At 36.0% G+C, this 26,596-nt stretch overlaps 2 protein-coding genes across 8 annotated transcripts in view; one reads left to right on the top strand and one right to left on the bottom strand.

Moving 5' to 3' along the window:
* The window catches only part of mgat5 (alpha-1,6-mannosylglycoprotein 6-beta-N-acetylglucosaminyltransferase), an 88,251-nt gene extending 75,421 nt beyond the window's left edge, over positions 1-12,830 (bottom strand). Inside the window, exon 1 of the mRNA XM_067415688.1 lies at positions 12,671-12,830. The gene's annotated coding sequence lies outside the window, so the exon portion shown is untranslated. The remainder of the gene's footprint in view (positions 1-12,670) is intronic.
* A 465-nt stretch (positions 12,831-13,295) lies between these two features.
* The window catches only part of pth2rb (parathyroid hormone 2 receptor b), a 44,604-nt gene continuing 31,303 nt past the window's right edge, over positions 13,296-26,596 (top strand). Inside the window, exons 1-4 of one of the 7 annotated variants that reach the window (XM_067415689.1) lie at positions 15,032-16,064; positions 16,173-16,280; positions 18,274-19,500; positions 24,504-24,603. In XM_067415689.1, coding sequence (XP_067271790.1) covers positions 19,345-19,500; positions 24,504-24,603 — 256 coding nt within the window. In that variant the 5' untranslated portion in view covers positions 15,032-16,064; positions 16,173-16,280; positions 18,274-19,344. Of the gene's footprint in view, positions 13,406-15,031; positions 16,281-18,273; positions 19,501-19,554; positions 20,208-22,109; positions 24,158-24,503; positions 24,604-26,596 lie in introns of those variants that run through there. The other 6 variants (XM_067415691.1, XM_067415690.1, XM_067415695.1 and 3 more) reach the window with 6 other exon arrangements.

Genomic DNA, 26,596 nt, shown 5'->3' with positions numbered 1-26,596 from the left:
AATGGCTCCAACAACCACTTAATTGACCAGATGACCCTAATCACAGCAAAATATTAGAACACCCTAGCAACCACCCAAAAGACATGAGAAATGACCCAGATGTCACCAGCAAGAAGACGACTACTTGAATAAAAAGTAGAAACCACCCAGATAACTGTAGCAATAGCATGCAAAGGAAGCTATTTTGTTTCACCTGTGCTGCCAGGCAATGTTACCACAACCGTGACATCATAATGGATGAGCACATAACCAGAATCACAATACTCTAGTGTTTCACATTGTTATGGGATTAAACAGAGACTTTTTCAGCAGACGTAGCAGACCGTGCGGTGGCATTTCAATGAGGAGATTGAGTCAAAGTAAAGGATGAAAATGTTAAAGCAAACCTCAACTGAAAGGCTTCCAGAGAATGAAAGACAAATAGTTATTTTGTGAGCACAAATAAACTTGTTTGCATTTGGGCACAGATTTAAATACAGTCAGCAGAAGGGCATGCCCCTGACATAATGTGGGCGCAAAGGCTGAATACACACTAAGTGTTGACTTTCTGATGTGTGTGACACATTGATGACCATATAATCCCAGTGTAACCAGTTTTAGAAATGTTGCCCAATCACTTCACTCTCTTTTCAGACCTACTACAAGTGACCTTTGATGTTTACTTTATAGTTAAAGTAACAAGCCACTTAATGTCAAGGCCTGAAGCAGTTCTTACAAACCTATTAAAATCACTGTAACACACACCCTTGAGTAACAGTAACCGGGTAGCCTAAATAGTGTATCTTACAGATAAGCGTTACATGAGATTATAGCTAGAATAAATGTTATATTTCTAATGTGATAATGGGTCTCATTTATGAAACAAGCAGAATGAATGCGTGTAAATTGTAGCACTTGGAAAACCGATAAAATGATAACGATATGTAATGTGTATCGCGATAGACATGTAGTAAAAAAAAAAATCTTTGTCAGAAGAAACCAGAAGTTGCGAAGCATGTTTGGTTGCCTAAACAAAGGCACTCACTCTCTGGTGACCAAACAATTTAGAGTGTGACCAAGCGGCAACCTCCCCTAGTTTCTGTTGAAGCCAATACGGAAGAAACTTAATTGCAATTCCTCAACTGGCCACTAGGGACAGGATCCAGAAGGGAGCAGAATCTCATTGAGCCCAATGTTAAAATGCTCAACTTTCCAGAAAAAACAACAACAAAAAAAACCACATGATTACAGCCTGGTACAAATTTTGGTTTTGGTCTATATGGCTAATTTTGCCCTTCATGACAACTGTGAGGGGGTGAACTTTTTTATAACTCATTCATTCACATTATATAAAGCCTTAAAGTTCTGCATAATTAAGGGCGTGGTCACTTTGAGTGACAGGTGGATAGCCGTTTATCTGCTGTCTGTTAGTCATCACGTCACCTCAGCTCTGCCCACGTCCCACCTCATTTCCTGTTATCCGGGGGCGTGACACACGATGACGCACAGCCAAGATAGCTTAGGCCAGCTCGTCTCTACTTTACACTTCAGAACTGTTCTTCAGAATCCTATGAGTGATGTCACGGACGTAACTACATCCATATTTTTTTACAGTCTATGGGAAAGACACAAGCTAATAGCCAATCATGTAACAATATCATGTTTGGTTGCGCCATATTGTCTCGTGTTGGACCCTTCAGTAACAGCAACCGCCGTGGTCTGTGAAGTGATAAGTGGAAGATAAGTGGAAAATGAGTGCCGCAGCGAGCGAGGAAATTGTTGACAAATCAGCACAACAAGTAAGAATGGCAGTTTTTTGGATTTTATAAGTCTGTCTGACCATGGTCCGACCAATGTTGTCTGCAAATTGTGCAAGAACGTCATCCCCACCAAGACAAGCAATACCACAAACTTGTTTAACCACCTTAAATAACACCTTATTCATGTTGTACAACCATGGTTCATTTCATAGATAGGGTAGATATATTCATGTTTTGATAGCACTCAGTTGACACATTTGTTTGAAGGACAGCATTGGGCAGAATGTGGAATAGTTGTCAATAAAAACAAAAACATCTGAAACACTATCTGATTAACTAGAAAAATAATTGGCCAACTAATCAATTAATAAAATAAGCGTTAGTTGCAGCACTAAACACGCATTTTTCACTTTAAACTGAAAAATCAATTATTAAATTCAATCAATTATACAGTATATAAAAAAATATATGGTCGAAGAGTCTAATCAAATGAAAAAAAAGATAAGGGAGTGATGTTTCATGATGCGGTCAAGTTTATCTTTTAATTCTATGAAAAAGGATTGTAGCCACAGTTCAAGTATGCACACGCACTCCTTCCCTCACAACAACTGCCTTTTTTTGCCAAATGCACATGCAACCTCCCACACACTCTCTCCCCAATGTACTGTTGCACAAAATATCAATGCATCTTAACTATTAAACAAATACTTCAATATGAATCACACAAAAAGAAATCCTAAAAGTCCACACTCTATAGCTGACAGCGTTAAACCACAATACATTTAGTAACGAGCAACAAAGAGCAAAAGATGCCACATGACCACAAAGAAACCAGGTCAAGACCTATTTTTTTCCATTAGGTTAAACATATCTTATTAAATCTGAAAGAGTGTAGCAGGCATAGATATAACCCCCAGGGCAAAACGGATAAATACAAAAATACCCTACTCGCATCCCATTTAATAATTACTGAACAATTGACTAGTGCCCCAGAAAATGATACACTGCATCATTTGCTGCTAAAATTATCCATATGAAAGTTACACCTTTATATCAGTATTAAAAGTAGGTGTAATCTTGCAGAGCACTCTTTGTGCTTTTCTATTGTGGTTTTACAGAAAGCAAACTAATACTTATCAGCCACTTCTAACATAATGCACTACCAGGATATGGTGTGACTGCCATCAAATTACACATTTTTTCAAGCAATTGGTGCTTTTTTTTAATTAGTGCTGTAAATTGATTTAAAAAAATACTAATTAAAGCAAATTTTCTGTAATGAATCACGATTAAAAACATCATTTTTTAATATTTTCATATTATAATGTCACAGTTACTTCAAATATTAAAAAATGTAAGAAACAACATAAATAACAGCATCACTGATACTGCCTCTATGAAATTAGTATTCTTTTTTTAAATTTAATGATAGACATTCAACATTAGAGTATAATAGAAAGCTATCAATTTCAACATTTATTAGGCTTTAAAAAAATAATTTATGTGAACTTAAAAAACAATAATAAATGCTTTTTTACCTCTGGCCTTCATATATAATTAATATATAGAAATTGAATAAAGTGCATAAATTATAAATTAAATATAGATTAATCTTTATTAAAACAAATTTTGTTCTATGATTAACATTAATTACCTACATCACAGAAACTGGTTTATTACGAACAGCCGCTGCCGAACATGATGCGGATCTGACGTTATGTAACTCATTTAAATCTGCTGTCCGTAACTTTTTTATTGTTCAAGATTTACAAAAAATTATATAAAGAGAATGTACAACATAAATCCATTTTCCAAACCAGGTTTTTGTCTTACCCTGAATCATTATAGTACTCTTATAATAAGTAATAATATATTGGGACTATTTCAGACCGGTCTGGTAGCAACCGCTGCGGAGGAGCACAATCCCTGCGTGATTCGCCATAGACATAAACTGAGAGAAGTAGCTCCAGATGCAAAGTTCTTCCGCAAGAGGCATGCAGTTCTGTTTATTAACCGCTAGACCACAAAAAGTTATGGACTGCAGCTTGAAGACTTCTCTTATGAGAATACTCAACAAAACGGCCATTTTGGCATAATTCTGTGTGTTATTGTTTGTTCAAGCACAAAAGAAAACTCGATTTGGGTGTGCCGTTGTGCTTGCACCTTTCTGTGTGTCACATTGTCAGGACCTTCACAGACAGCATGTTCTCGACTTTAGGGTTGGGCATCGAGAACCGGTTCTAACTTGGAACCATTTAAAAAATAACGATTCCATTGGAATCGTTTAGAAAATTTATTTTCGGTTCCGATCTTCAGTTTCGATTCAGTTCGATTCCGAACAATTACCCCATTGTAAAAAATACATTGAGTTAACAAATATTTGTGAGATAATTTTAATAGTAATTGATCAATGTTTATATATGAGAAAAAGCTTAAAAGCTTTATCATATAAAGTGATCTCTTCAGAAGAAATGTTTGATTGCCTAGACTTTCAAAAGACTTTTCAAAATATATATAAAAAATATCTAATTGACAGTATATGCAGCGTTTTTCCCCCGTTGTATTGAAAATAGCATTGAATATCGATGTGACATGTTTTGACTCCACCCCTCAAAGAATCGGAATCGAGAATCAAAAAGATCGGAATCGAAAGTAAGAATCGGAATCGGAATCAGAATCGTTCAAATCAAAACGATGCCCAACCCTACTCGTCTTGTTGCACTTTAACAGTTTAAAAGAGTGTGGTCAAATGAAGTAACTCTAGACAAAGGATGATAGATAAACTGATACTAAATGCATTTGCGTTAAACTGTTTTTTGTTGTTGTTGTTGTTGCATATGTTAAAGCTAATTTTGACAGCACTATTTTTAATAGAACATTTACAAATACACTGTAAAAAATATTGTTGGTTTAACTTAAAAAAGTAAGTAACCTGGTTGCCTTAAATCTTTTTGTTCATTGAAATAAAAAAATGTAGTTGATACAATGAAGGAAATTGGTTTAATGAATAGAAACTCAAAATATTATTGTATCTGAACCACATAAAAAATGTGATAAATCATAATTTTTTTACAATTTGGCATGTTTCACTGTGTCATCACAAATAAAACACACACAATTACCCGATACACTTTTGATAATACCAAATATTTTAATAATCTTTTAATAAAGGTCAAAAAAATGTAATTGTATTACCTCAAATTTTTAATTTCAATGAACTCAAAATTAAGGCAAGCATGTAACGTATTTTTTAAATATTTTTTATAGTGTACTGATGAATTGTAATTACAGGATTGCAAATATTCTTTTTGAAAAAACATCTCCCTGAGAGGAGAATATTGAAGAAAAAACTTTTGACCTTTATACACACTACCTTAAGATAAGCAAACAATTTTTGTTATCTTATAATAAGCAGAAGGCTATCTGGGCTTAAATGCCTCTAACAGGATTTCTCAATTACCTCATGATTATATTAAAACTTATCTATGTTGCATAGTTATGCACATGCAAATGGATTTAAAAAAGGACAGAGAGAACTTTTCCAAGCTTGAATCATGGCTGACATAACTCTCAGGCTAATTATTAATCTACACAAATGTTTTCGCAAACACAAGGGTGAAATTTAGTTCTCAAATTCGGTTTATTTAATTCTTTGTCTGACTTTGATTTTAATTTAATACTTTTGCCTATGAAGTAAATGATCTTTTTGTTGCTTTTTGGAATTAGGACACTGTCAGAATGTCCACACATTCACTTTCTCATTCTTTTGAATTCCTGACATCTTGCATCAAGACTGACACATCAGTTTTCTCCCGTGTTAAAATGCTGCCCTGAAAGCTACAACTCCCGCGCTCGAGAGAAACCCTGCAGGGCGCAAGTGCCTGAAATAGAGTGGAACAGCATTCACAGAGAAGTGCCTTTTGCCTCGGAAACTTATGTAACCAGAGGATAGCTATGGAAAAGGCTGATGAATAATTTACAATAGGTGGTAATGTTTTGAACAGTAGCTGGTCGAAGAGGTGTCTGAACAGTATACTGAGAACATTCAAAAGGGTTAATCTGTTGGTCTGACAGAATTTGAGTCTGGCTAACTTGGGTGGTCAAAACTCTCAAATTAGTCCTGATTAAATTTGCACACGGGTGTTACTGCGACTCAAACTACTAAAAGTTTGCCCACGTCTTAATGAAATTTGGTGAGATTTTTCCCCCCAAGAACTGATAGTAAATTACTCTGGTAGTTGCAAATTAGTCCCGATTATATTTACACATGGTAGGTATTACTGTGACGCAAACTACTAAAACTTTGCCTACATCTTAATGGTATTCTGTGATAAAAATATGTAACTTTGTTTTTCAAAACCTGATAGTAAAATACTTTAGTAGTTGCAAATTAATCCCGATTATATTTGCACGTTTACCTACGTTTTACTGTGACTCAAACTACTACAACTTTGACCACATCTTAATGAAATTCGGTGATAAAATTTTGTTTTAAAAAAATCCAAGAACTGATAGTAAAATACTTAAGTAGTTGAACATTAGTCCTGATTAAATTTGCACCTATAGGTTTTACTGTGATTCAACTTCTAAAACTTTGCCCACATCTTAACTCTTTCCCCGCCAGCGTTTTTAAAATAAGTTGCCAGCCACCGCCAGGGTTTTTGACTATTTTCACCAAGATCTAATGGCCCATAGAATATTTTGTTTTATGAATATCTGAGCATGCATATATCAAAAGAGAGAGCTTTTTATTCTTACATTCATTTCTCACACTCTCACATTTGCTTGTATTCCTTTTTTTATCAAAACTTGAATATGGGTAAGTTTCATTTAAAAAAAAGTAATTTTGAACAAAAAGCTGAGAAAATCTAAAAATGTGAAAAAATTTGAGAAAATTTGTAATTGTATTCAGATCAGATTCAGAGCGATGATCAAACACAGATGGAGAAGATCGAGTCCATCAACACCCCTAATGCTTGCACAGTCTTGTAGCTCGTCCTGGGTTCACATTTCATTCAGTAACATTACATAGTTTTGATTCATATGCTGTTTAATGTTGATGATTACGTTATTTTTCATATGAATACATACGATCGCTTGTTTTCCTCCTTACGCGTGTGTGTTTTGATCAGGAGATTCAGTACTCCTTCAGAAGATGTGTAATGACGCCCACTAGCATCTAACACTGAAAACACGGAAAATTCCGTTTTTGGCTGGGAGGAGTTTCTCACAAATAACGGAAAATTCTGTGTTTGGCAGGGAAAGAGTTCTGAAGAGAAATTCTGTGATAAAATCCTATGAAAAAATTCAAAGAAATGATAGTAAAATACTCTAGTAGTAGCAACTTAGTCCCGATTCAGTTTGCACATGACAGGTTTTATTCCTACTTAAATTACTTAAATTTCACCTACATCTTAATGAAATTCTTTAATAAAATTATGTACATTTTCTCAGTCATATCTTATTTTGATCACGCTAACTGCTGGGAAACTTGCAATGGAATTACTACTTCAACTTATATCGAATCAAGTAAACATTGGCAGCTAAAGTAAATATTCTATCTAGATATAATCTGTTAAAAAGTAATCAATAGCACAGTGTTGTGCCACACTCAGTTTGTACTTAAACATAAAGTAACCATGAGTTCCATGTAACTTTCTGATATTTGCATCTTTTGTACAATCTATTTTTATTTTTATTTTATTTTTTGTATTCTGGTTAACTCATTTAAATTTGTATTACTGGTTCAGTACTCTTTACTGAATAAACATTGTATAATACATATACCTGATACCATCTTGAAAGTAGCCAATATTAACACAGTGTGGGGCCACAAAACGAATTACACTGTATTTGCGCTTAAACATCACAAGGAGGTGAGCATAATTAAATTTAGTGCTGTTAACATTTCAGGATTTATTGCTTTAGGATTGCAATAAAACCTTAGTTTACAAGTAGTGTATTTAAAGTACATAATTATAATTGTTTTACTTGCAAATGTTTTATTTTCATATTTTAGTAATTTACTGCACTGCTCCTACTGTCCAATTTCTGTTTTCTTTTTGGCACATACACACAAAACATGAACAGGCTGATCCGTCACTGGTGCCGGACACATAAAAAAATAATTTGTATCTTATCTTGCAAAGACTTATCTCTCTCAAAAGGAGAGAATAGCTAATAAACATGTACGGATCTCATTAACAGTGTTACATATACATGCAGTTTGTTAATAATAAGCCATTTAAAATGCATGTAACATTTCTATCCACACTGGAACATGACAGGGAAATACCATGCTAATATAATTTTAGAACAAGATCTCATATCAGACAAATCTCATCTAGTATCCCCCAGCACCACTACTTCCCCGGAAAAAGTCAAAATACAGGCGCAATCATATATATATATATATATATATATATATATATATATATATATATTCCTCGGCGCAGATTTTTATGGTATTGGTAAAGAGGTATCTATGTAAATATATCTATGATCATGCCTGTATATCATGCCTTCTTCGGCGGAAGTAACGTCGATGGGAATACTAGATGTCATTTGTCTGATATGAGGTAAAAAATAAATACCATTCAGTTTCTCGCAGAAACCGATCGTTTCATGTCTTAAGAGCCGCAGGGTTCAATATGGATTTGTATGTCTGTTTGTTTTTACTCTCATAGTGACTCTCATAAAAATACACCCCATTGACATACATTATATGAGCAATTTTGGGTTAAAAAAATCTTAATTTGCGTTCTGCTGAAGAAACAAAGACATCCACATATTGAATGCCCTGGGGGCAAGCAGATACACATCAAATTTTCCTTTTTGGGTGAACTATCCCCTCAAGCCAGTCTGACAAGTATACTAACTGAAATCACCATTGGTTACTGAGTGTATACAATATAGGATTTTAGAATTGAGAAGTTTGTGTAATATGGTCCCAGGGCAAAGACAAGATCCTAGAAAAAACATCAAAATACAGAACGCTGCCTTTGTGCAACCAGGATGTTTTTAAAGGAACTACAGCCAGAATATTGCAACTGACATTGACAGCCAAACACAGCACGGGTTGAGCCAGTGAGTGAGCCCTTTACTGTAGAGGAGGAACCTACTCCAGGCAAAAAAGGGCCTTTTCTTGAGTTCCACATGCAGGTAATTATCCCTGCAGAGGCCTGCCGTCAGAACAATTCTCTAGAGGAAAATTTCTGGATATGAAATGGGTTCTGTTTGCTACCACATAGAAAAAAAAAAAGAGTCAGAAACATAGTTTCATAAGTCTGCCATTAAATAATTAAAAAGGTTTTTTATATAGCTAGCTATAAGCTTTCCAATGTAACTGCCACAAGCTATGCGTAGATTTAACTCTACCAAAGAAAAACAGGTTGTGAAGAAAATATAAGTGGTGTTTCCATGTAAACGTATTGCTGTTGGTCGGGTCTATGTCAATAAAAATCACTATTAATATGGACATCAAAACAGTGGCCAACTGTGCCGATAGTGTCTTGTAAACGCCAAGTTAACATAATACAAGTTAAAACAAGTTAACATAATAACTAGGTACAGCTCATTCTGAATGGTCGACATGCCATTTACACAACTTAAAACCCATCAAACCTCCTAAACTGGTAAAACAGTCAATACCTGGAAATCTTTTGCTATTCATATTGCTCACAGACCCAATGCAACCCATATATTGCTCACAGACCCAATGCAACCCATACATCTGCTCCACAAATAAGCAGGCATAAAGATTCTCTTATACAGGTTTGAGAGGTTTGAACATAAAGAATGCATTGTGAAATACAGCAAACAGGGTGGTAAATTGCCCAGTGCAGTTGAGACGGCAGGAATATTGACTTGAAATGGATGGCCAAGGTCAACGGCTATTAACTGATACCACAGATTAGATACTGTACCAACGGTCTACAAGCTCAAGCGCAATCCAAGAACAGGAAGTTCTGAAAATATGTAGATAAATAAATCCTGGGGCTGATACAACATGGACATTGTGCCAGTTACCTATTTTTTTCTCCAACCTGTGAGGTCAACTCATTCAGACATTTGGTGCTCTGAGGAAAGCTATGGAGTTGAACAAATCCTTAACCTCAAGTATGAAACTTTGTCAAGTATTACATTTCATGCCACTAAGGACACGAATAATACAGTATAGCCTATAATTAATAGCCATGCACTATTTCACTTTTTATCTTAACAACCGTAACAAGTATTGACAAGTGGAAATTGATGGGGTAAGCGCACAACGACGACTTTAAAGTGATAAACATATACCGACATTGTTCGAAAAACAATGGAATACTGTCTTTCTGTGTGGACAGAAGACTAAACAATTATAAAACAAACACTGCACAGTTCACACACATTATGCAGCATGTTCTGTGAAACCCAGAGAAAAACAATAATATGCTGCAGAACAGGCAGAAACTTTTCATATCTGACAATGACATCTCAAAACCCACTGTACTACATTTCTAACTGTTGCCTATGCTTCATGAATTGTGGGGCTAAAACCGGTTTATCACCTCAGCTTTGTAACTACTACACCAAAGAACCACAGAATTACAATTAACCAATTTTAATAAAAATACAAATAGCAGAACAAACCTAATAGTTCCTAGCGTTAAATTTTCAAAGGCCTAAGCTGGCAGTCCAAAGGTTGTAGGTTTGAGGTTGATCCGATTCACAACTGTATCCTTGTGCAAGGCACTTAACCTCAGGTTACGCCATAATACGAGTTTAAAGAGTGACTATGCTTGTACCATGATAGAGCGATGGCAAAAAGATGGTAATATCATGAACATGCTTTCATTTTTAACCAACTGAATCAAATACCATAGTATTTAGGATACATGGTAGGCCAAGGTACTTCAGATAATACAATAGCATATGTCAAAATCATACTAATACAAGAGTAATTTAAATTTACAAAAAAGTACAACCTGCGTATCAGTATTATAATGCAATACATGACATACAAACTGATATAAAATAACGCGGAAAAGTACCATGATACTACCATGACTGTTTGGATGTGGTATCTTGGTACTATCATGTCTTTTTAAACATCTACCGTTGGAGTATCGTGGTATTCTCGGAAGTACATTGGAGTGCAATGTCAATAGCATGGCACATGAATTTCAAAACCATGGCATACATCACTTTACGACAGAAAAGCAGCTACGTTATGTTCCTGTAAGGGTTATTTACAATCAAATCACTGATAAAAACACCTGATATATTTGTCATCGATATATTTTAGTGTATAAATAACATAAATAAAGACGTATAACCAGAGCCGGCCCTAGACCTTTGGGGGCCCTAAGCAAAATTTGGTTGGAGGCCCTTGACCGTTTTAAGTAAGGCCTAAAGAAAAGCAATGACTACCTTATAACTATACTGTACATATATCTACTATGTTACTTTAAAATTTCGTAGTCTATTAAATTATGTTTTAATTATTCTATGTAGCCTACTGTATGATAATTATCTTTTTTTACGCTGCTGGTCCTGAGTACGTATTTCGTTCTTATGTGGTAACATGTACAGAACGTCAATAAAAGACCTTGAGTTCTTGAGTTGAGTTCCATGTTTGATGTCTAACAGGAAAATGATGATACCACTGAGCTGAATGGCAGTGCAGTGCAATGAACACACACGGATGAACTTGCTGAATAAAAAGACTGATAAAGTGATTTTCACTGACCATCAAAGAAACATTTTTAATTGACACCAGAGTTTAAAAGGCAAAAACAGCACACGATAACAAATTTTGCTGGACAATAAATTGGTCAAGAAATCATTGCGATAAATGATAAGATTTTTCGTTCTAAACCCATTTTCATCTAAAATAATGATAATGGCATAATAATGCAGGTACACCTTTTTTAAAGATTTTTTAAAGACTCTGATACGGAAAACATTTTAAATATCCACAATAAATTAACAAAACAACCAAAAAACAAGAAAAGCAATGGACTCTCAGTCTGTTAACAAAAAATACACTTGAATAAATACCAAAAGCAATAAATAAAATTGATGAAAACTGCTTTAGGTACACATTAGGGGTGGCACGGTTCACAAAAGCCACGGTTCGGTTCATATCACGGCTTTAGGGTCACGGTTTTTAAGTTCTGTACGGTTGTTGTTGTTGTTTTTGCTTTTACTTGTTAACACTCCAGAAATTTACTTCAGCATAATATGATATATAGCTTACTTATCCACAATTCAGGATACAGTATTAACACAATTGTTATATCATGTAATCATGCACAAACTGAACTTGACTATCTCTGAGGAAAGCTAGGTGAGATTTTGATACAGCAAGAGAAAGACATTGATGACATGCTTTCATTTATTTGGCAAAAAAAAGGAGATTGTGTATTGCTATCTCTACAGGAACTTATGTGCCTTTTTTAGACACAAATATTGAACTGAAGAATTAACTTGCATTTATCAAACGGCCAACTTCAGTGTAGCTTTAAGCCTTGTTTATACTTGACGCGTCCGCACGAGCACGGCAAAAATTGCGTCAACGAGGAGTGCACGAGACCCAATTTCGCTTGCCGGTGTCCGGTGTGCACGTCAAATTTTGTAACTTTGCGTGCGGCTCCGCAACCGAAGAAGCTCGAGGCGAATCTGGCCGAGCATGACGTCTCATCACGCCTGCACCCAGTCTGCGCTTCGAGTATAATAAACACCTCCCCAAACAGATGAGGCGAGGTGCGTGCGCTCTCTAGGGGGCCCTCTGCAGGCCACGGGGCCCTTTGCAATTGCAAGGGTCGCTTAGTGGCTGGGCCGGCTCTGCGTATAACACAGATGCGCGTTCCGCAGTGGACTGCAGCGAACCAAACGCGCCCCGCTTTCATTTCATACGCTTTCACAAGGCAAACCAAGCAAACCCTCACCTGATTAAAGATTTAACGTGATGATATGGATGTTTAAGGCTGTGGAAAAGCCGGTGGTTGCGATGTGGTCGGCGTCGGTGTGCTTCCAGGCACCTGACAACGGTCTGAGTGTTTCGTTTCGCTGTCTGATCACATTCAACACAAAGAGCGTCGAGACGCACAGGAGTCCGCAGGGACCGTGACGATTTTACCTAAGAAGCTGAAAAACGTAGAACTGCGCGCGGGATCCCTTACTTTGTACAACGTTACAGGTATAATATATTTTTCTTTTATATATATATATATATATATATATATATATATATATATATATATATATAATTGAATTTTTTAGAAGATGATTTCAAATAACTTAACTTAAAACTAAATTAATCTCTCAAGATACGACAATTGCAAGTGGATGAAAAATGCCCCTAAACTGACAGCTTACATTCCCAGGTATCATACTACATTAAAAGTGGTTCAAACTTTTGCATAATATAAATCTTTTTGAGCAAAAATCTTCTTTTTTCGAAAGAGTTTAGGTAGACTACAAGAGAAAAGTGAATGAACGATTCATTTGAGTCGAATCTTTGCGATGAATCGTTCTTTAGAGGTGAATTATATTGCCTTAATGGATCCGGTTCTCAAGTTCAACCCACTAGTCCGGTCTCAAGTTCAACGGTCAACCGCCCACTCGAGGGGAAGATAATCAGAGAATTATGCCTTAAATAACAGTCTGTTCCTCACACAAAGGTTTGTATGATTAATGAATACTTAAATAGTCGTGTGGACTAGTTTATGGGGATTTTGTGGTCTTTTGTAGACTTTACATCGTCAGCTCCATTCACTGTCGTTAAAACAGAGAGCTGCGCGGGAAAATGTCACACATTTGAGTGCTTATTTTAGAAATGGAAAACAATCACAGCGACTTGAGTTTGTGATTATAGGCTTCCTCCATGCTAGCTTTAGTTGAATTGATTGTGTATATTACTGCAATAAATATAGATTTGGTTTCCTATGGTTAACGTAATTAAACTAACCATAAATCATAAGAATTCGGACATCAAGAAGAAACGCATCAATATTGTGCATTTTTTTAATGTATGGGCTATCTTTAACTCACCTTTTAAGACAATGATCATGTGCGTTTAGCGCCATCACTCGACAAACATCTTTTTTCGTGACTTTTCCTATGTAAAATTATTGGTAATAGATACAGAAACATGATAGCCACTAAAATCATCGCTTAATTGGACTAATTTGGACGGCCACGCTAAAAGTGTGCAGTTTTAATAAGAGGATTTTAGGACTTTGTGTCAGGGGTAAATAATTTAATGTAACAACAGCAATTTTTTCTGATTTCTTACCCTGTTTTGATGTGAAGTAAATGGAGTCGAGGAGTCGATTCCATAGACTCCCATAGTGGGAGTCAGGAATCGGAGTCGACTCCAAAAAACCTGGAACACCCCTAGTTAAAACACATTCTACAGGATTTCTGCTTTTGTATTCGACAAAATAAACAAAGAGCGTAGGTAGGCTAGGGATTAACAGCGTGAGTGAGGCTATGCAAATTATGACAGAATTGTTATTTTAGATTAAACCAACATTTAAGTTAGGCTACTGTTGACAAATGGGCTAAAAGCGAAGTGTTTGTGTATTCTGCCATCTAATGGACGTTCAATGAACTTACAGTTCAAAAGCTGTTTTGGGTTGTAATTGACCTCCAAATATTAAAATCAAACTTGTAAAACCATTAAAATATAATGAGAGATTTTTTTTAATGTAATAAGAGAACTTTAAAACTATTAACACCCATGACCTTAAAGGATTTGTTTACATTCGTTATTTAGTTACTCACTGTCCAAAACCACACAACTAACACAGTAATGTTGAACGAAATGAGGGTAAAGCCATAACGCAATAGTCATTTTGGAGTGAAAATAAGTTTGGGGTCCCTTTTTAGACTGATTTTTGGGTTTAAATTGAGGCGTTTGAACATTCATTCATGCTTTGAATGAAATGAAACATCTATAAACCTTTCAGAAAAAATCAACTGAACAAATTTTTTTGGGGGAAAAAGGACATTCATAATATGAAAAATAGCATAACTACTTCATGGTCAAATCATTTAGTGTTTTTTTATTATTTTTTTTATTATTTTTATAAATCGTTCACTGTATCATGAGACAAGGACAGAAGTTTATCATTTAGAAATAAACATTTGCTGAATAATCATTGATGGAAACTGGCCCATGAATTCAGTCTTGGATGGAAAAGTTTCTCTGTTCTTTCTCTCAATTTATTAATCTATGTTCTACTTCCTTTCAGCATGAATAAACACTCTTAAATATATTAATCTCCCTCCTACTCTTACAGGTGACAGTCTGTTCTGCTGATGCATAATTACACATTTCACTGGAAATGATAGCCCCAGACATTTCAGATCCTCAACACGAATCTACTTGAACAAGTTTGCACAAGGCGTAAAATGTCATATCATTAGTAGTAAGGAATAAAGGAACCAGTTGGGCTTTTTTGGTGGTTTTGTTGCTATGGAAATGGACAGTGAACACTTGGCCGAGTCTCTAAATCAAGTAGATTTTGCATTGCTTTCACTTTTGCACAGTAAAAGGTCTCATAAAAATGCTGATATTTTCCTGAGGGTCATTTAAATATCTAAACATCTTCATTTTGTGAGGACCGTGGCCAGAATTGAATGCCAAATCTGCTATTTACTATTTAATTAGACAGATTATTCACATTTTAGAGCTAAAATGTCATGTAATTGACACTTTTTAGTCAATCTCTCTCTTACTGTGCACAGTTTAGGAGCATTTTATTGCTCAAAGGTTGCTCTTTTAGTGCTCAGGAAACTTAATAATGTTCTCTGTTAAGTATCAGCTCTGTTTAAGATCTACAATTCCTCATGAGAGTTAAAATGGACGCAATGTCGACATACAGTTTGAGTAAAGAGCTAAAAAGAATACCAGCTCAGATCATTTGGTTTTGGAAGAACCTAATGAGAAAATGTTTGAGATCATAATAAGAAATGTGAGCACAGTTTGAGACATTGTTGATAACGTCTCCTGAAACTCTAGTTTCAACGTAAGCGGAAATTGCCGGGGGTTCAGGACCTACTAGGGTTGCCCCCCCTTCAAAATATCATAATTGAAACCACACTGTGTATTGTAAATAATATGATATATATAAAATAAATGTGTAAATAATAAAACAATAGACACACAAATGGGGCAAAAACAGGGTTTTTTAAGTTTAAGTAGAAACAATTTGACCCTGGCTGTATTATTTGTCTCCCCTTCAAAAATTGCTCTTGTGAAATATTATTGACCATGAGTGTCAATGCATGCAAGATATTTTTCTCAGAAGAAGCATCTCAAGAGCAGGATTTACTGTAAGTAAAAAATCTCAATTTGCTCTACATTTAATCTAATCTCCTAACTCTGATCAATGAGAAGCAACAGAGATATTAAAAATATGAAATTTGTGTTTTTGTTTCCAGCAAAGTGAACATCAGCACCAAATCAGGAATACAACTTTAAAATGTAATGCTCAGAAATTGCTCTTCTGTAGCTCAGGAGATTTAACAGAGATCTCAGTCATATTGCATGTAAGTATCCATTTTGTTTTAGATGTTCATTAACTCAATTGGTGAGAAATGTTTTCTTGATCTCTGTCTTTTGATTGCAGACTTTGGTCCCTTAATAATCTGAGCATAGTTTGAGTTATAATGAGAAAACATAGAAATAGAAGTAGAAAAGAAGTGTAAACTTGCGCAGTAAAAAATAAAGTACTTCATTTAATTTCATTGAACAATTTTCAGTCTTTAAACTGAGCTCAGTTTATCCTGTGGCTCTCAGGTGGACAACATTAGTATTATTGCCATCATCTCTGAATCACATTAATATGCGTTAATAAATGGCAGATTTTTTTTTTTAAAGGTCCCATTCTTTGCGATTCCATCTTTCAAACTTTAGTTATTGTGTAATGTTGCTGTTAGAGCATAAATAATACCTGTAAAATTATAAAGCTCAAAGTTCAATGCCAAGCGAGATATTTTATTTAACAGAAGTTGCCTTTCAAAGCCTAAAGCGAACGGCCGGTTTGGACTACAGCCCTGCACTTCCTGCTTTAATGACGAAACTAAAACCGTCTGTTGACGAACCCTCCGCCCACAAGAACACGCAAATTCGGGGGCGTTGTCCTTTTGCTCTCGAGAATCGAGAATAGGAAGCGTTGTTTTTGTAGAGTGTGTTTGTCGCCATGCCATTGAAACGCTGTTATTTTCATCCCGGAGTCAAATCACCTTTGTTTGGCCTTTCCATGGACGATGTACGAGATCAATGGCTACAGTTTATGGTTAACTCGGTTCCGGAAAATTATAATCACAATTTAAAACTATGGGCAGCACATTTTGCTGAGGACTGCTTCCTCAATCTCAGTCAGTTTAATGCCGGATTCGCAGAAAGATTATTCTTAAAAGATGACGCAGTTCCCTCTTTGTCTGGAGAAGGCGTTGTTTATGTAACGTTACCACAAGCGGTAAGTGTATTTTATTATTTAAGTCGGTCCGTTTAAAAGTTTATGTAACTCATGACACAAAGTGCAACGCTGTTTAGCTTTGTTAACTAACGTTAGATGGTAATTGAAACTAATCCGAAAAACTTAGCCTATAAAAGTGTAGTAATTCATTCAGACACCATCGATTGTTGGTGTTTTAATGATCAGTTTAATCTACTGAATAGACAGCTCACCATTCTGAAACATCCAGCAAAGTGTGAAAAATCATCAGGCCGTTTTTAGGACAGAGGAAACAGCGGTATACAGATAAGTAAATTGTGTGAAAAATACTGTGTTTTTTTACACGCGAAACATGAACTCATGTTATATTGCACACTGTAAACATAATCAAAGCTTCGAAAACACACAAAGAATGGGACCTTTAAAGATTGATAATATACCTACTTCAAACTGAAATTCACTGATTCGTGCTACCTTCATGCTAACAGCTTAATTTTTAACTTCCACGTAATAATACATTATTTAAGGCATTTTTTTTAGCACCAGCCACCACTGTTTAAATTGATGCTGGTTAAGCTCCATCCACACACAGAATAAATCAGCATATTTTAAGCCACTACATCAACATCTTTCACCATATGGGTGGGGGACAGGTTTTGACAGGTGGATTGTTTGCCGTTGGATTCTGTCCCCCCATGTTTCACAATAGAGTTCTGATATTTATCAAACTTTTCTTGATCCTGTCCCCTCTCTCTCTCCCACTTCGCTTTCTGTGCTGTCGTGTATGTCCCTAATCAAAGTCTGTTAGTTTTGAATAATGTGGCTAGAGAATTTTGTTTAGCATTTTGCAAAAATGTTGTTTTACAATTGCAAACTGAGTGTAAAGCAGATAAATTTGCTCACAGTTTTTCAGAATTGGTCTGAAGGTATATGAGTGAATGGATTTTTGCAGTACAATTAATCAAATTACATTAATTTATATTTAAATTACACAATCAAATTACATACTATCTAATGTTTCATTTGTCAGAGCTTGTTTTTACAGATCAAACATTCTGAATCCGGTTTTTTTTTTTCCTTAGGTCCAGAAAGTACTTTTAGAGCACATACTTTGCTCTTTGGTGAAACAAAGTGTGTGGAGAAGATGAGATAGAGGAAGAAAGAGAGCATTATATATCCTGGACATTCTACAAACGAATGAAATATTGGAACTAGCACTTATTTAAAGAGCAACTTAAAGAAATGTCATCTGTGATTTTTCATTCAACTGAAGTTACAAACACATCCTTAAATATTTATTAAGCAGCTCCCAAAAAAGTGGCAAGTGCAAAGGCGCAAAGCAGTATATTTGATTTAGGAATGCGTTTGCTGGTTCCTATGACAACCCTTTTGTGAAGATCATGGAAGAGGGAAAATAAATTCATGTACCGTCTGTGTCATGCTAACATTTTTAGAAATGATTTCAAAGAAAGATTCATGCACTTGACAGATTCCATTGTTGATTCTTTGTGATTTTCATATGAACTTTATTGCACGTCACCGATTTCTGTTTGGTTTCTGCTTTCGTTTGGGGCGGAAAATATTCTACCACAAAATTCACCACGCTCACGCTTGATTTAGTGGAAGCAAACGCTTGTTGCATTCAGGGATGTGTTCCCACACACACACACACACACACATTATTTCATCGACACGCTCGTGTTTCCATTTTCACACAGGCCTTATTTAAAGGGTTCTGTTTCTTTTTCTCTCTCTTACTTTTTTGGCTCACAGGAGGCAGTACACTAACAATGAGTTTTATGTGTACTTGCAGTATGACTCTGTTGGCACCAGGATGCACTGTGGGACGACAACAAGCAGTTAAAGCTAGTGTGATGATCTGGACAATGTTCTGCTGGGCAACCCTTGGTCCGACCATTCATGTGGATGTATATTTGCAAATTCCACTTACCTAAATATTGTTGCAGACCAATTTTCCCTGATGGCTGTGGCCTCTTTCAGAAGGATAATGCACACTGCTGCTCTGCACACAACGTTCAGGAATGGTTTGAGGAACTTCAAGGGAGTTCAAGGTGTTTCCCTGGTCTCTAAATTCCCCAGATCTCAATCCAGTTGAGCATCCGTGGGATGTGCTGGACTAACAAGTTTGATCCATGGCAGCTCCACTACACAACCTACAGGACTTGAAGGATCTACTGCTAACATCTTGGTGCCAGAAACCACAGCACAGCTTCATGGTTTTGGTGGGGTCCCTCGGCAGGTCGGCACTGTTTTGGCAGCACGCGGTGGACCAAAAGCATATTAGGCAGGTGGTTATAATATTTTGCTTATCAGTGTACATTCTCAAAAGTTTACACACCCCCTGTAGAATCTGTGAAAATGTTAACAACTTTAACAAAATAAGAGGGATCATACAAAATGCATGCTATTTTTTTTATTTAGTACATATATTTTACATGAAATATGTTTACATATAGTCCACAAGACTAAATAAATAGCTGAATTTATAAAAAAGGACCCCAAAGTTTATGAACCCTTGATTCTTAATACTTTGTTTTGTCATCTGGATGATCCACGGTTGTTGTTGTTTTTTAGTTTTGTGATGCTTGTTCCTTTGATTGTCTGGAGCAGTTCAACTGTCCAACTTCTTCAGAAAAATCCTCCAGGTCCCAAAAATCCTTCAGTTTTCCAGCATTTTTTCATATTTGAACCCTCTCCAGTAGTGACTGTATGATTTTGAGATCCATCTTTTTACACTGAGGAGGACTGAGGGACTCAAACACAACTATTAAAAAAAGTTTTAAACATTTACTGATGCTCCAGAAGGAAACACGATGCATTAGGAGCCGGGGGGTGAAAACTATTGAACAGGATGAAGATTTTTCTTATTTTGTTTGATTAAAAAAAAAATACACTTTTTATTATTATTATTTAGTACTGCCCTTCGGAATCAACAGAAGATAAGAACCACCGTACTTTTTTTTCAAGAAGCCATTTCACTGCCATATCCCAATCGGTAAGAAAAGGATATCGCAACTCCCATGACTTTTGATTTGTATAAAACACATCCAAATCATGTCCATACAAGGGCTTTCCACACATAATTTCCTTTCGTCAATCTCAGCAAACATGATGTTCTCCAAAGATGCACTTTCGCCATGACAACCCTCAAAACAAGTTTAAACCACCAGAAAATTTAATCTTAACACATTTATCAGGCCACCTAGAGTTATTTTAGAATGAAAGTCATTGATGAGTCATGATTTATTTATTAAATTACTTCCGTTTGTAAGCAGATTTCACGCACAAATTTTGTGCATACGCACAGTTAGTGAAAGATACATAGTTTTTAATACAAAATTATAAAAGGAACAGTTGAAGGTGTACACTGTATAGTGTACAGTATGCACTATGCATTCAGTCTTCCATTTCTGTACAGTGTTTTTGCAATCTGACGGGTTTGAGCAGTAATGATGGGTTTGAGTGTCGATTACAGGCAGTCCAGCACTAATCTGAGAAGGATGGACGACCCAAATGAATAGGATTCAAATAAAACAATGGCAACATGTGGTGCGCTGCCCAGAATGCAGAGGAGGGTGCAAAATCCTAGCAGAGTGCAACAGAAAAGAGGATTTAAATATAGAAATCAGCAAGAAAAAGAGGGAGACAGAGTGAGAAAGAAACTTTTTGAAGATGACATATTTTGAAAGTGGGCTTCACACTCCACCAGAAAATCAAGCAGCCTTCAGGGCTGAGTTGTCCTTCTTACAAGAAAAGACAACATCAAAAAAGCGGAATAGAATGAGATTTTACACACACACACACACACACACACACACATACACACACACATACACACACACATAAATATAGGGCACAGTTTCAGTCAATCTTGAGTACTTATATAGTATTGCATCCTTCATATCTCCGAAAAAGTCTTTAGTTTTATTATATTTATAAATGAAAGATACGCTCTACCGAGTCTTTCCGGAAAAAAACGAGTGTGGGCGGAGCTAAAGAATTAGGAGTGCGCAGCTACTGCATGAGAGTGTGTGAAAGCTGTGACATCCTCAAGCGTGGAAAAGAAAACGTTACCCTAATAACCCATGGCTATCAATCAGATTCAACTAATAGATATATCATCCAGAATTAGATCCGGAGGCTGAAATAAATTGAACAGGAGAAACAGCAACAGCAGGACGTCCGTCTCTGTGGTATGTACTGTATTTAGTGGCCTGTCAACATTTGTGTCTTTACTCACATTTTATGAGGACATGATTCGATTTATGGACTATTGTATGCGACTAAACCTTAGCAGTAGCAAGCAAAACGGTTTTGCACGTCAGACATATATCATTTTATTTTTATATCATTTTTTCTATTTTTAATGCAATTTTTTGGGATATTTTTAAAAATATTTTATATACCTTTAAATGACTAGATTTTATCAGTAAATAATATAATTTAAGCACATTCTTTCAACTTATATTTAAAAAAACTTAACAGTTCATGCATAGCCCTTTTAATTCAGCTCGGAATATCTCACATTGGGTGTCTTGACGACCTTTGGAGAAAAAAATAGTATACATTATTTATATTATGACTTGACGTGATAGCTTTATGGAGCAAATGAGCTGTTTCGCTGGGTCCTTTGTTTTTTTTTTGTTGTTTTTTTGAGCATTTTCGATTTTTCTATGTATAGCAGCATAGCATTCCTCAGATTCCATTAATTCTTCAGGGGTTAAGATTTGCCCACAAGGGACTGATTTGTTACTTTTTTTATTTCAACAACATACACACACAGAGAAAAAGGCTGTCAAAATTGTAGGGGTACAACAGCTTGTCGTTGGGGCAGTACCCTTAAAAGGACTTTTTTTTTTTTTTTTTTACTATAAAATGGTTCATAGTAGTACTTTAAGGTCTCTAATATGCACCTTTAGGAGTAGAAAAGGTACAAAGATTTAAAGGTACTGCCTCAGCGACAAGCTGTTGTACCCCAAAAGGTACATTTTGACACCCCTTTTCTCTGTGTGCAGTCATTTGTGTGTGTGTGTGTGTGTGTGTGTGTGTCCTAAGGTGTGAGTCCTAAGGTCTTGGATCACTTGTGATTTGCGTTGCGCAAACATGAAAGCATTGACGTTGATCGGGGTAAGATTCCCTTTGAGAACAAAACTTAGCCACTGCATCTTCAGTGGTTCGGATTTAGGAACATCAAAATGACTGCTGTGTTCATTAAACAGGCTTTAGCTCTCTCCTTCCACTGCAGGGATCCCTTGACTACACAATCATCCAAATCAAGTTAGTAATAAAAGAGTCTTCTTCATGCTGAGGAACTTTGCGGGGGATCTTTCTGAAACGCGTCAAAGCGCAGTTGCGCACCGTTATCTGGCGTTTCCAGTGCCTATTTTCTATCGAAATACCTATCGAGTATTTTCTTTTTTTATTGTCTCTGGCGCCCTTTTTTATTTGGCCATCAACACCTTTTAAAAAATACAATACAAATTGGCTGATATATTTTTGATGTATAATAATAATAAATAAAGTGAATCGCAATAGCCTATAGTTTTGTCTATTTCCTAATGGAACTGATATAGTTCCTTGTGTCCCTTACAGTATCACACTCATAAAGTAAAGTCTTTGTAGCATGCAATAAAAATTATAAACTAAAACCCTCGAGCGGGATATTGTTGCTATTGGTAACTTGTTCTGTTTATAGTCGTCTATTTAGCGCACTCTGACATGAGTCGATATTTATCACTTGTTAGTCAAAGTCCCTTTAGGACTTTTTACTCGGCGGCCATCTTTGAAAACGCCTCTTGGACATTCAAGTGCAGCTCCCATCTCTTTGAATGGGGAAACATCAAATTCTCCAAAACCGTTCGCCAAACTTACAATTTAATTTAATTTCCGAAATCACCAATGGAATCTGACAACTGTCTCTTAAAAAAAAAATTTAACGCTTGAATCATGACAAAAAAAACTGCGTTTTCCATGCGCAGTCCTAAGCGTGCATCTCTTCTTATTTTCTCTTCCCTCGGTTAATGGTGGATTAAGTGCATCTCAGAATGCTTGACTGTTTCTATAGCAACCGGAGCTTCTAACAGCAGCTGCAGTGATGTGATGACTTTACTAATCAACATACTAATCAACTAATCAATATGCTCTTTTATTTAGAAGGCGGGGCTTATTCGCCATTTTGGTCGTTGCACTGTCCCCATCTTACTATAAAGTTGATCTACTTAAGGTTTAATGTGCAGTGCGATAACAAACTTTACGTACTATGACTATGCAACTTGCAAATCCTCAACGAACTTACACTCGCTAGCATATTTATGCTAAATGAACTTCTGTGGCAAAATGTTAGAAAACGCTTGAATGTACATTTACGAAAACCTACACACACAATAATTCCCATCCTGGAGATTACCTTAACATTTCTGTATCTCTTTGATTAATAGGCATCACTGTTGTTTATTTATATTATTATTATTCCAATAACTTATTTATTTTTTCTAAAAGAAAAAATGTATTCATCTGTTAATTTAATTAGTAAGGTTTTTTTGAAATTCAAGATAAACAAATGCGAGAGGGGAAAAAAAATGGCTTTCAATTATTCACTTCACATTTCAGGAGGGGGTTCCACCCCACCACTGGCTGCGCAGAGGTGCACCATCTCTCTTTTTTTCTGAAGGAGTATTTCTCCTGTGGGTGGTGGCATTCAATCCACTTTTCCTTCAGCAGATGCGGAGTTCATTCTCCAGTGCGAATATGGAGCTGAGTAAAATCACTGGAGATGCAGGATCGGCACACACAGAGCTTTACGCACAGAGAAACCACTGAACACATCATCTGAGAATATAGTCCATTTGTATAAGTATCTGAAACGCTATGAAGCCTTTCATAATGTGGATTATAGTACTGTGGATATTTGTCCAAGTTCTGATTGGTACTTCAGTCGAAGCACAGGTAAGACGAACAAACTATTTGTTCTAAATCATCTCACATTTTATTTTAAAGCCTAAAACATTCATGTAATATTTGAGTGTTGAACATAGTGTCTTAGATCTAAATGTTTTTCTTCTTATCAGGATCATTGCGAAAGTTTGAAAATGGAAAATGCTACCTTTCCATCTAATTTAACGCTTAATTTAACCCTTGTCTTCTGATGCTTGTCATGAGGTCTGTTGGTGGTTTTAAAACTCCATAGCATCTCTGAATCCTCTGACTGGAGGTCTAATCAAATCCAAGATACTGAAGTCAAACACTCAGACCAACAATTTCTGTTGTTTTTTGTTTTCTTGTCTCGGAGCAGCATTTGGACCCTGAAGGCTTAACAGCTCAGGAACAAATTCTCCTGCTGTATGACATTAAACTGCAGTGCCTTCAGAACATCTCAGAACACAACCCTGCCGGTAAGACCTTACCGATACCGCTTGTCCTCTAAACATTTTTCACTCCGAACAATGTTTTGATGTTCAGTGGTAGATGAGAGGAAAGATCAATTGCATAACTGATAGAAATATGGGAGGATTGAGATAAAAGGACACATGTATGCCATTTGTTCATTAGTTTAAAAGCTTATTATGTGTGAATTCACATCTGAAGCCTAATCCATGGAACAGAATGTGACATCTAAATCTGTTAGAGGACTTATCTGTCAAAATCTGCAGCCAGAGAGATCCAAGATCCGAGTCATTAGAAGATCTTTGGTTGGTTCATGTGGATTTTGAGCTTGAATCCCTCTTGCTTCTGTTCAAATGCCTTTGGTTTCTCTGCATTGAGTCTTTATTTAGATCCTGAAATAGCTTACAATCACAAAACCGTCTGGACTCATGTAAGAATGTATGCATCTCAGCATTTACAGTTTTTGTGTTTAATCTGAGGCAGATTCAAGGATATCGATTTTGACTGATTGATTTTTATTCACTTTTCAAGTTGGCCTCATTCAGTCATATGTGTGAATTATTATTATTTATTTTTTTACAGTAAATTACATTGTCACAGTTTTTCAGCATAAATGCAAGTGCACTATATGGTGTTAAAGAGATGGAATGGTAATTAAAAGATTGTGGGTTTGAATCCCAAAATAGATTCTCACCGTAGCAAGAATTGAACAACTAAAACAATTTTCACTCGAAATTGCTAGTATAGTTTCACAAATAATCCAAACAAATGACAAGTTACACATTTAATTAATGAGAAATAAACTGAAATAGTATTTGCTTGTAATTTTAAGTAAGTTCATAGTTTTGTTTATGGGGTCTACTAGAACACTTTTGATCATTCAATCATGTAATGTAAAAAAAAACACTCATAATTTTTCTAATAATTTACATTGTTGCTGTTTTTAACCCTCTTTCTCAACACTCCCTCATGCTTCCTTCAGGTAATTTTGACCCGCAACGTGAGGGAAGGATTTGTTACAAAGGATTAAGAATTTTTTTTAAACCCGCCTTCAGAAAAGCACATTCTGCTCTGATTGGTCAACCGGTCCCAGTCTGGTGTGACTGATCTACCATGTTGGAAATGTAAAACTCCTCATCATAAGAGGCGAATATCAGATTCGGAGGCTTTCTGAGGTGCTGTAAACACTTCTAACTAAGCTAACTAAGGTGTCAGTTTGACATTTTTTTTCATAAGATTCGTTCAGTACATTTCACAGTGGTAGTTTTATGTTTTATACCTCTCTTAAATGTCATTTATCACACCTGACCTGCACCGAACTGTGTGGTTCAGAAAGCAGTCAGTGCTTCAATGGTAAGAACACGGCAAAAGGTTGCGGTTCAACTGCTGAAGATTAGAGTTAAAAGACATTTCAACCACTATTACATAAGTTAGTCTGCCTTAGAGGGGATAAAAATGGGGTTTCAATTCAGGGGTGATAAACCGCCTCCTCTCTTGGGCACAATATTAATGCACTTCAACCAGACCTCACCCTTTGTTTGCATGTCGACTTGGGCAGATATTTTTTTTTTTTTAAGTAATATGCTGTGACTACAATCAAGGCATTTCAGGGTGTTTCAGTGCGAAATGATATAGAGAATTACTCCCTTTGGAGTGACTTTGTAGCTTTGCAGACCTTTTCATGCTCAAATAGACACATTACGCACTAAAGAAAGAACATTGTAAAAAAGCATAAAAGGACCCCATACCATACAATACCAAGTTTAATAGTCTTTTAAAGGCTTTAAATGTGCTGACACTTTCAATGTGTAACTGCTTTCGGATGTGAAAAACATGAAAAAAGTACTGCACTTTCTGCACATCATTACAATCCTTCTGAAATCTGAAGGGAGTTTGTGATGTCACTGATTAATGTTGTATGCGGCTTGTGAGTCACCCTGCTGTTTGGAGAAGCTGACGCACATTTATTGTTTTTCTCCCAATTTCCATGTTGTTGTTTTT

The sequence above is a fragment of the Pseudorasbora parva genome, chromosome 14, assembly GCF_024679245.1.
Source record: "Pseudorasbora parva isolate DD20220531a chromosome 14, ASM2467924v1, whole genome shotgun sequence".
NCBI lineage: Eukaryota > Metazoa > Chordata > Actinopteri > Cypriniformes > Gobionidae > Pseudorasbora > Pseudorasbora parva.
The sequence above is the reverse complement of the archived record's forward strand: the minus strand, read 5'-3'. Positions and strand labels throughout refer to the sequence as shown.